Source organism: Pleurodeles waltl, chromosome 8, assembly GCF_031143425.1.
Source record: "Pleurodeles waltl isolate 20211129_DDA chromosome 8, aPleWal1.hap1.20221129, whole genome shotgun sequence".
In the NCBI taxonomy this organism is placed as follows: Eukaryota; Metazoa; Chordata; class Amphibia; order Caudata; family Salamandridae; genus Pleurodeles; species Pleurodeles waltl.
The window spans coordinates 125,466,265-125,478,348 of NC_090447.1; the positions used below are offsets into that span (position 1 = coordinate 125,466,265).

Here is a 12,084-nt window from a genome sequence, read left to right on the forward strand (position 1 = left end):
TTTCTACTAGAAAAAGGCAATTAGTTAGAGGTAGACTCATGAAGTTAGTATGTAAATGAGTTAGTGGTTGGCCACACAACTATCGAAAAGAGACAGAACAGAGGTCCACTGGTACGACCGATTTAAAACAATTAGAAAACTATGTAATTTCTTATTGAGTGGCCACCACAAATGGGGCTCATGTCTTCTAAGGCTCTGCAATTTCAGGTAAATTGCATTTGTAAAGTCAAGCAAAGATTTTAATATTCCTGAATAGATCTTCTCTTTTTTTAGGTAAATTAGGTGGGAACTTGATCACAGAGCTCCTGAGAAGGCTGAAGAATGTATGAGCTAAGGGGAGGTGACACAAAGGACTTTCCTGCTGCAAAGAGTTCTCTAGTAATGCTGCATGAACCTAGGATGGTATTGCATAGTTAGGATGATTTCTCAGTGAAAAGTTCATTTTATTTGATTTAAGTTGTCCCTAATAGCTAATGCGTCATTAGGATCCAGTGGCTTAACTAAACTTGAGAGGACCCCCCATGAAGTACATGGAGGGGACCCCCACACCCATGGCCCACGGCCTACCAGTTTTTCTGTCTGGCCTACTTGGAACTTGCCCCCCACCGCATCGCAGGGGATGAGGGGCCTTTTGTTACACCACTGTTTGGATCATATGAAAACATCACTTTTCTTCTGCTTGCATCAAAGCTAGTCGAGTTTCCCTCAGATATTTTGTAAACCATGCATTTTGGGGTTTCAAGTTCCTTTGCTTCACTGTAACAAATTAATTAAACAAATTTGATAGACTGCCGTGGGAGCACTTTAATTTGTTAGGAACCGATTCAAACTCTGGGAAGGAGTTAACCGCTACCTCGAGGCTTTCAATAAACCTTCTCAAATTAGTTTCCTTCCAGCCCTGGAGCAGAATGAAATGAGTCGCCTGACCCTGTCTTTTAGCTTTCTTAAATTGCAAGGCAACATTTATTGGAAATTGGCCCATCTATGGGAGTGAAAGAACATTACATGTTTTCAGCATTCTTTCTCGGTCCAAACATTATCTAACATATGCCCCCATCCTGTTAGTTGGAAAGTCCACTAGTTATACTAAGCCATATGTTCATAGGCTAAGCCTGAATCCTTCAGCTGATCATGCTCCCCATCTATAAGTATGTTGAAATCCCCAAAATGAGAATGTTCTTAGAAAGAAGAAGCAACTGGCCTATGAGTTCAGTCAATTCAGACATATGGCCTGATTTAGAGTTTAGAGGAGGGGTTTCTCCGTCACAAAGTTGACGGGAATTCCGTCCACCCAAAAATAAAACACAGAGAGACAAAAGCCACATATCGGCACCATAACGAAGACAAAAGGCAAATGTATGTAGCTATCTCCACCTAGTCACATCACATCCCTAACACACAGCCCAATTTATCCTTCACTTTCCGTGGAGTAATCCCTGACACTCATCTCCCCGATCCAAAGATTTTTGACAGAGCAAGCCCGAGACATCTAAATCAGCTGGAAGCTTGGCATCAAACCTGGCACACCTCATTTGAGTTTCCTCAGCCACTGCCAATTCTGAAACGTCTCTCACCCAAAGCTCCTCCGAGGGAGCTCTAGCCTGCATCCAAGTGATGGCAAATTGTCTCCTCGCCAGCACCAGTGCCAGCTTCAAAAACTGGACTGTCAGTTTACACTTCTTAGGAAGGACACTTAGACCCAACAGGCACAGCTGAGGCGTGAGCTCGCAGGACAGGGCGGCCATCTTGTTCAATCGTGCAAGTAATCCCTCCCAGAATGTAGGCACAAGAGAGCAACCCACCAGAAGATGCAAAAATTCTGCCCCCTCTGTAACACATCATGAGCACATCAATCTCGCACAGGAATATAGTTCTATTGTTCTGTAGTTTTCAACATAAAATGCTAAAAATTCAATTTTATTTGTTATACCAAGAACTATTTAATATCAAACTAAAAAGTTTCTACTGGTTATGTGCTCTAAATGGACAATATATGCTGCCTGTAATTCTGATATGGAAAAAAAGTTTTTTCGCCTATTTCACTGATGCACAACAGATACACTTTAATAGGATATACATTTCAATTACAAGGAACTACTGCATTTTCATCGAAAGAAATAGGAAGGAAGTACACCATTACCCACTCATTCCTAAGGCTGGTGTAGAGGCCAGAATGGAATCTGTTAATACATTTCACTCCATCAATGAATCTAAAATGCGAACGCATAGTCACAGTGGCATGACTTTACACATTCCTGTGTAGTGTAAAGGAAAACAATGTTGGCTGGCTAGATTTCTTGCCTCCCAAGATGCAGTATATTCCTAAACATCTGATTTCATGAAATGCAAATAACTCACCAGAGAGAGCAGAATTTGAAATATTTTATCCAGCAAGAAACATCAAATGACCTGGGAGAAATGCAGGGGGAGCAAAGAATGGACTCCCTGCAGAGGTTGGAACGTGTAGTGTGTCCTGTGTCCTGTCCCATTATTCCACCAACAATACAAGAATGTTAATTGAATTAAAAACAGTTTACGACTCAAACCAAAATATTTATTTTGCAACTTCAACTAGGACAAGCTGGTCTGTATGTTTATTCAATAGAAATACAGAGAAAGAAATATAGTGAAAATTGAATACAAGGGGTAGGAAACAAAGTTTGCAAATAATAAAAGTTTTGACAGCAGTCCTGTCCTTTGCAATCTGAAGACCATACAACTTCACCCCGGATATGATATGCAGACCAGGACCCCACATTCCTATGATTGAATTAATCCTATTCTCACTCACCATGCTCTCATGCCCTCCTTCCATCTATACTTTCCCTGCCTGTAGCACTGACAGGCAGAAAGACTGCAACAAGAGTACTTATGCTCGAAGGTACTAATTCTGGTGTCTAAGACTGTTAACCCATCCCGCATTTCATATTCTGGAGTTCTCATGTCCTCTTCTGGTTATCACTGCCTATCTAAGGTACCCAATGTTGTGCTTTCAGAATGTAGGACCTGATTTAGAACTTGGCGGACGAGTTACTCCGTCACAATCCTGTTCGCCGAAATTTAAATCCCATTATATCCTCTGGAATTTATATTTTTGCGGATAGGTTATCTGTCACTGTGGTGACAAAGTAACCCGTCCACCAGGTTCTAAGTCAGGCCCTTCACCGTGCTGTAGCTGAGAACCGGGGATCATTGAAATCTGCATTCTTCGGCAATTCAATGCACCAGAAATCAAGATATTGCATCACAGCTTCTATGCCTCTTGTAATGATTATTTATCAATCAGCCAATAAGACCGTTAGATACGTTTTTTGCAACCAAACATCATTTTCATCATGACGCACTTAACCCAAGGATATTGACACTAATTTCAAACATACATTTTCTTTCTTTGCTTCTAGGCCTTCTGAAACAAACATCTGAAGATGGTACAGGTGCAGTGCTTAATTTGTGCTGGTGCTTTCAATTGGATGTACCTTCATACTTGCTTGGGGACCTGGAATTATTTTTCATCATCAGACACTGAATCAGAGTAAGAGAGAGAAAGGTAGAAAAGGAGAACAAAGGAGTCAGAGAACGATAAAAAAACGATGACAAAGGAAGAACACAGGGATAAAAGGTACCTGCAAGGCAAGTATGAGAGTAGGCGCTAGGAAGACTAGGGCGGTGCAAGAAAGTGGCCTGAGGTGGAATGAAGATGAGGAAGCCCTGGCATTCAGCAACCCTGGCATTGGGCAACATGGAGATATGGAGATGGGCTCCTAAGTAAAACTTTGGGCATCTTCAACTTTATTTATTTATTTATTTCACTAATTAAGCACATGCAGTAGTGCTGGGTACTTGTATTTTAGGAACATTTTAATTTCCTACATACAGATTGGGAGAAACTTGCATGGCATGTTTCCTTGCTTTTTAACCCTTTCACTCCTAATGAGGTTTACACTCTTTAAAATATTTGAGTGTAAATGACCCATCATATTGAACATAGAGCTATCACTTGCAGTTTTAGGTTCTTAAAAATTGAGTGCATTAAACTCAAGAGTGAAATGCATCTGTGTGGCTGACATCACTATAGCACTATGAATCAACTCTGAAGAAAGCTTTGCTAAACTTTGTGCCTGTTGCAAACAAGCTGTACGCTGAAGAGTCTTTCTGAGCGTCCAGGCACTTCGTACATATCTTTTCAGTGATCGCCAGTGGAATTAATATATTTTTATGTACAATTCTTTGTAGCTGAATAGAAGGAATTCTGATGTGTCAAAGGGATTTCCCATTCTGTGTCTACGAGAAAATGGCCGCGAATGTTCATGTGCAGTAACACACACTATGTATGATAGAGAATGCCCTACATGATGATTTGCGGCAAAAACTGACCAACCTGGTCATTCACTATGCAAGAGGAAGCGTACTGCCACGCCTCCGTGGTGGTGGCCCGCGGTCAACGCCTGATGTACCACCCTCACTGGCAGAAGACACGCTGCACATCGTGGTAGGGAGCAGGTTGTGGCTGCTGCCCCAAATTCTGCGCGTGTTTGGTGTCTGTTTGGTTTCTCCCCTTAGGGTGGGTTTGCGCTCTCCTGTGACCTCGAGGGCGTGGCAGTTCTTGCAGCTTCTCACTCCTGGGTGAGCAATGGTAGGGAAAGTGTCAGGATCCTTGGGGTAATTTTGCAGGTGCAGCTTGTAGAGTTCTACAGTGGGACTCAGAATCCACTCCAGATCTTTCTTTTTCAAGAAACCATTCTATCTCGATGTCTTGCTGTTTTTTCTAGGTTATGAAACCAATACAACATGTCAGCCACATTTCCTGATGGAAACTTTCTGTTCCTGTATTGTCTTATTTAAGACCGCCTCTAGACCTCCGCTCAGCATCATAATGCAGTTGGAGTATTTTATCAACTGGCTCATGGCTCCCAGCTCTCGGTTTTAGCCCCATCTCATTTTTTTGGATGGATTTAGCTCTGCATTCTTCTCAATGTTGCTCTAGAGGTCTAGATTGTCAGCCCCGTCTTGATACTGTGCTGATGGTCCTTCCAGGGGAAGATTTAAATACCTTAAACGGAGGAAAGTCCTTGAAGTGATAGAGGCTAGAAACACTTTCTCCTGCTGAGGAGACTGAACAGGTAAACAACTTAATGTTTCTTCTTGACCACAATGCCACCCCATACACGCTACAGGTAAGCAGAAAGAGGCAAGGATGCCTGCCGTAAAGGTACAAGTAGGTTTTTCTGGACTTCTGCCCAAGGCGAAAGACATTTTCAGCAGCAATATACTGATAAGCTGAAATAAGCAGAAAACTTAGCCTTTGCCACCAACACCAACTACAGTCCCAAAAGTAACATACCTTTTTTATCAAAAACCACTGAGAAGGCAGCAGCAGAACAGCAAATAAATCACATTCGGGAATGCGAGCTGCTGGGTGACTGGCAGCCGGACTTCTGATCTAGAAGAAAAATGGGATCAGCCTTATTGGACGGCTAACAGAACGCCTCCTGGAGGCAGACAAGGACGCGGTGACATTACCTCCCCTACGGCACGCGTCTGTGGCAATCAACACAATTGCTTGTTCAATCTTACATGCCTAATGGGAGTGACTGGAGGAGCGATGGACCATTGAGTAAAACAACTTCGTTTACAAAAAGGCGGGAAAGCAACACTGAATTATTCTAAAACAGATTTATTGATTTATTTGCCAATGGAGTGTAAGATATGCATAGTCTTGAGTGCTGTTTCAAGGGGACATATATCTCAACTGTAAAATCATATCAATGACAATAATATGAACAGTGCTGAAAGGACAAAAAAAGCAAATGGTGATGGGAGAGAAACAAACATTAAAGAAAATAATAGGATTACAATATCAAACATGCATTGGTAAAGCCAATACGTCTCGCCTATGAGAGCTATTGGCTTTGGCATACTGTGCAGCATGGCTCAAAATAATTTTTTAAAAAGTGATACAATGCAGCCAACGTTAATGCACTTTTTAAAAATGAAAATACAAACAAACAGGAGTGGTGGAGGGACAAGGAAACACGAAGAACAGGAGAGAAAATTTGCATTGCGGGGGGAGGACACACAAATGACAATGAGGAAGCATAAGGACAAGGGTTCTGTAGGTGTTAGGGACTGGAGAAGCGAGCTGACAATGGACAGCAGGTAGGGGGTTCTGGGGCAACAGACATCTGAGGGAGGGTGGTAGGGGATGGATGGGAAAACACGGACAACGGAGGCAGGAAAGGCTGGGGAGCAAATGAACAACTAGGGTAGGAAGGCGGTCAACTTTGGGGTGCACACAGATAAGGGGATGCTGGGTAAGCAAGAAAAGGTGGGCGGGGAGGAAGCAAGAACGCAAGTGGGGAGGGGGAGGAAGAGGAATGCGAAGGCAAGGAGGAGTACACAAGGGAGATAGCTGGGAAACACACACCATCTTTTGAGTACTTAAACAAAAAAATAAGTAGCGCCTGAAAAATTAGCAGTGGCTGGACACAAGTTATTCCTCCACGCTCCAGGAGAGGGCTAAAAATAAGAAGAGGAAGGAAAGCCTTTGGAAGCAACAAATAAGAAGCAAGCAAATGACAGTGACAATTGAGCCAACCAATAATAAGCAGTGGGTGGGCTCAAAGCCCACTGTAAGAAAACAACATGTGTTGCAACAGACAGAGCATATGCTGTCTTAGGCAAGACCTAAAAAGCATCATATAGAGTTATAAAAAAGAATGTTGCAGGGCATACAGTACTACAAGTGCATGCCAAATAGGAACTGAAAACACAGTAAACATATTTATAGTTCAAGTGAAAAGGTGGATGGAGATGCACACATAAATGATGAGGACAAAAAAACTGAGAAGGAGTTTATTGGAATTTATGTCTTTCCTCTGCCAAAGGTATTTTGTATACATATGTGTAAGTACTCTGACCTGTTTGTTAATGTGCTCTCCAAGTACTCGCCCTGAGAACACAAAGACATCACGACAGCTAAGGATGTGGAAAGGGAGCACTGCGTGTTGTACCATATGTGGAAGCAGGCCATGATAGTTTTGCTACTGGCCAGGGACCCACTGACCAGAGAGGTGGTACCTGCAGCAGCAGGTTACATCATCTAGAAACAAACTGAATATCACTGATGAAAAGCAGTTCAATTTGGTCATGATACAGCACATGAACTGCAAATATTCTTATGCCTTGTACAGTATGTAAAGCTCCTACAAGGGTTTGGTGATCTTTTTTTCATGCCTCCTAGGCAGCCGGGTCAACCCTCAGAGTAACGAATGAGAATGATCATCAGAGCCTCACCACACTTCCGGTGCTTGGTGTGACTTCCTTGCATGGGAACAAAAACAGTGAAAACGGCGTCAATACCGGCCACTGTTCAAATATTTGAGCAAATTAAAATGGGCACCACCTACCATGACGAAGGCAGCACCATAAAGGTGACTAAGGGCCAGATGTATCAAAGGGTTTTTCCCATTCTGTGTCAATGGGAAAATGTGTTTGTACATATGGCCCTAATTGTTAATTGACGTTCTCTCAGGGGCGTAGCTGCAGAGGTGTGTGTGCGGTGTTACACCCCACCCTAACAAATGTAGTTTGTGATAAATAGGTGGGTAGAGGGGCTTTTAGCCTGGTATGGTCAGGTGCCTGTCAGATTTCACCAGGAATTTTACACACACAGACAAAAACGCACTCTCACTCGGTTTGGGAATATTTCAAGGTGTTGTCTATTTCACAAAATAGTGCACTTTCTCTCACTTAGTGCCCCTACCAATCTGCATTCCTCGCCCTTTTTGCCCCAAGGCTCTTTCCTGTGCCATGCTTTTGGTAAAATGTATTTCAACATTATGGGCCAGTGTGATTGTTGGGAAATCTGAAGCTCCCCCCAACCCCCAAACTTACTGACCAAGCTACACCCCTGTGTTCTCCATTTATTTATAAAATCAAATTATTACACATACACTTTGGATTTATGCAAAATCAGATTCTTGATGCTTTTGACCTTGTTGTTATCCAGCTGCAATGCAGGCATGATTATTGTCATGATTATTTTCATCTGTATGCATGCATTGCCTTATAATGGAAACAAAATTAACAATATAATGTTAATGAAAGTTTTGATATTTTTAAAGTCAACTCATGGATTCTTTCAATTGATTCACAAATTCATGATTGTTGCTTATAGGAACACTGACAAAGCAAGAAAGCACCCTGGCCGATAAACCAAGCACTGGGTCTTTTTAAATAATGTGTTCCGCGTCTCCACCACCTTCTAATCTGTGCATCTAAGGGTACTAGAGTGGACATGACTCAATACAAGGGACCTCCCTCCCTTTGGTGTGTGCAGTCCCAGCTCATACGCCCACCTCATGTTTTGCCCTCATATAGTTTGTAAGCGTGCTTCCAGGTTGTGGAAGTGAAGGGAATATCTCCTTAAATACTAGGCTTGAGGGTGCAGGGACTTCTCCTGCTGGGAAAAGTCTTCATATGCAAACACATATTTTTGCTATCCTTACTCAGTCCTCAGATACTTTATTGTGGGTGGAGATTGATGAAGTCTGTTTACATACATTGAAACATGTGTGTATTACATATTGTGATGTGGGCCAGGAGGAACAAGGAATCTTACTTTTCTACACATTTTACCATGCTGCTGTCGAAGACCTGGAAGCCGGCGAGTGTTTGCATATGGACTGGCGCATCGGTAGCCATTCCCCTTTCAAATTAAGTTTATCATGAGAGCACTTTAGCTTCAACTTGAGGGGACACCAAGGGTCTTTGAGATGATGAAAATGTTGATGGTAGTTACACAAAGGATGTGTGGAAGGGTATGAAGTGAGAGAGACATGGTGTTGTTTTGAAGACAAGTGCAGCGAGTTCCTATCAGGCTCAGCTGAAAGCAAACCAGTGTTGGGGTCTGTCGGGGAGTCGCGAGGATGGTTTGCAACCAGGATCCTTTCAGTCTCCAGGCAAGGTGATGAGCAGGCCCACTGTAGCTATTACGGGTGTGCGGATAAGTGGAGTATGAAGGGGCAGTGCTGTAGGAGTAGGGAGTTATTGAAGTAGTTGAAAGTGGAAGAGAAGGCTCGAGAAATAATCCCAATGTTCAGTAGTTGTAACCTAGCAGAGGCGGACATGAAGGAAATTTACAGCGAGAAGACATAAGCGTGCCTGGAAAATCTGGTGATGATGAAGGCAGACAGACAAGCAGGTGGAATTTGTGGAAATATCTGACCTCGGTCGCCGATAACTGTATCGTGAAAACAGTCAACAACGATTGAACAATGGACGCAAGGAATGGATTGGTCTATGACCTTTGAGCAAATTGCCTGTCAGCTCGAGGGTATGGGTATTCTGAGAGGTACCTCTCACCATCCCTTTCAGAGGGGCTCCCAAAGGTTCGCTTACGCCACTGGGGGATGTCCCAGTAAATTTGAAAAGATGTGTGAGGGGAGTTGGGCGGATCGACTGGGAACTGGGTGATGTGCAGGAAATGTAGTTATATTGTGGTTAGCAAGAGATGTCACCCCTGTCTGCTGTTCTCAGTCTGCCACACACATATGGCTGTGAGCTATTGACCACAATGAGATTTAATGTCATGTATCCAGGAACTTCCTGACACCTAAATGGTATATTATTGTTGTATGGCCTCAGCTGACTGTGGAAGTTTCAGTTCTTATATGTAAGAGATTATAATCAAATGTTTTTTTTCCAAAAAGAGTGCCAGCCAGTGGCGTAGCGTGGGGTGTGCAGGGGGGGCCGGCCGCACCGGGCGCAACATCTGGGGGGGGGGCACGCTCGCACTCGCGAGTGCTAAAATCCACGGGTTAGGGGGCGCAAATTACTTGCCTTGCCCCGGGTGCTGACAACCCACGCTACGCCACTGGTGCCAGCAGTCATCAAGGTGTACCACAGAATTCTCTAATGTAGAAGTCTTCCAAAATTTGAGGCAGATGTGGACAGAGACGAGCTTCTCGGTGGGCCTGGAGCGTGCACTGTGGTCGTGAGGGCACAGATGGTAGGCATGATGGAGGACTATGGAGCTGGTGAGAAGAGGGTGAAGGTGTGAGTAGGACAGTGACCCTTGAGCACTGTCTAGTAATCCGCTCAGGTCAAAGCACATAATATGGAAGTAAGACGATCACTGCGTATTTGGTTAAGGTCTGATAAATGCATAATTTAGTAGTACATAAATCTTATAAACTTTGCTACAGAATTTTTTTGTTCTATTCTTCCAGGTCTTAAGACATGTGTGTTATCCCTGACTCTGGGCTTCTCTGAAAATCAGGACAAATTGCTGCTTGTTAACATCCAAATTACAAAAATGTCTGGAAAGAAAAATATTGTGGTGCCCTCCCACCCAACTATAACTTGACTCGCATAATTTGGTTGTTCTCTTGAGTTTTGCTCTGTGTTCCTCATTGCATTCACATAAGGTTTGTCCTACCAATGTTGGTGTATGAACTGGTGGTCTAGGGCCACATTCCATAAACATCTTAGTCTAACTCTCCAAACACCCCCAACTGGGAACGCTCCAAAATAATCTATCACTGTTCCAAAACAAATTAAGTAATTGCCAACTACAACCTAGAAGCGGCATCTGCTGAAGCCAGTGATTTCAAAATACCTCAGAATGTTCCCTGGAATGACAGTCCAGAGCAAAGCGTTTTTATAGTACCATACCCCCAGGACAGGGCATTACCTGGCACAGTGATGCTCAATATCAAGCCTGTGGACACTTATGGATCAGCAGACCACCTTCATTGCCCCCCCCCCGTGCCTGTGCTACACTGAAAGACAACCATCTGCTGGACACATTTTTCAGAACGTCTGGTACCTTCAAAGTGTTACTGGTTTCGTTTTGCTGATTTCAAACAATGCTTTAAAAAACAAATACAAGATTTTAATCATATTATAAAAATAAGATTTCAAAAGAAATGTCTTGTCAGAAATTCATATAAGTGTTAGCATGGGCAAACAAAACACCGAACAGTAGCTTGAGAAAAGCATTAATAATACTCTGTTAGGACATCTTGCCCAAAAGCTGCATTGTCTGCATTATAAGCAACGTCATATGATGTCAATCCACACGGGACTGCTATAAAAACACAATGGCCTGGTCCACCAGTCTTGGCACCAAAAAGGATTCTTTTTTTTGGTTGGCTGTGCACATCTGCACAGACAAAATGCTGTCACTCAAAGTGAAGAGAGCCAATGGATGACGAGAACTGACCCGTTGCCCTGTGCTGTGTGATGTGGTGGGCGGAAACACTACGTGAATGACACTACAACAACCAATGAATGATAGGGCTAACTCAAAGTCCCTAGATGTATGTATATATGTATTTTTTAAAAAAAATCTTTTTGAAAAGCAAATGGTCTTGCCTAACAACAGACCTAAAAACCCCACAGATTAACACTGAAAGAAACTGTCTTCATTTAGGTTAAAGCTATGTTTATTAAACACTTCTGCTCTGCCCCCCCTTTCTGAGCTTTCAACAGAAAGTAGTCCTTTCCCACCGATGCTAGCAGACTGATACATTTTCTAATGAGTTGTTTAGACTACACAATGAATGCTGTCGTCTCAAGAAACACAACATGTGACTAGATAAACCTGTTTCAGAACTAGCTCGTCTTAAGAGGCAATCCTCTGCCAACTTAGAGTACACAACATCAAACACACTCCCACCGCAGCCACTCTTTCGCGAGCTGTCGAGCCCTAACACCCACAGGTAACATTACAATAACACCACAGTGCACTGCTAGAAGGCGTGACATTGCGATGTTTGCAGAGGATTCTGGGTGCTCGTATGCAAATTAGTTAGCCGCCACCCATCTCTGTTCAGTCCCTCTTTGACATGGAACGGCTCCTTGATTTGCTTACAAAACATAGGAGTTGCTGTTGGCTGTTTTAAATATGGAGGGCCAACAGAAAGTCTTGCAGCATTTGGTGTTGCAAATCTATCACCATTCCTGTGGCATTGGCATCAATCTTAATGATATTGAAGGAACGTGCCCTGTACTAAGGGGACCGTATACTGCCTCAGTTGCTACTCTAATGGACAAGGCGGTGCTTTTGTGCAAGCCTGAATA

At 43.1% G+C, this 12,084-nt stretch overlaps 1 protein-coding gene across 2 annotated transcripts in view; it reads right to left on the minus strand.

The window, feature by feature from the left end:
• The window catches only part of GAB2 (GRB2 associated binding protein 2), a 396,835-nt gene that overhangs the window by 221,170 nt on the left and 163,581 nt on the right, over positions 1 to 12,084 (minus strand). The window contains exon 2 of one of the 2 annotated variants that reach the window (XM_069203929.1): positions 5,342 to 5,440. The exons of the other annotated variant lie outside the window; for it this stretch is intronic. Within the exon in view, the coding sequence (XP_069060030.1) occupies positions 5,342 to 5,440 (99 nt within the window). The remainder of the gene's footprint in view (positions 1 to 5,341; positions 5,441 to 12,084) is intronic. 2 annotated transcript variants of the gene reach the window in all.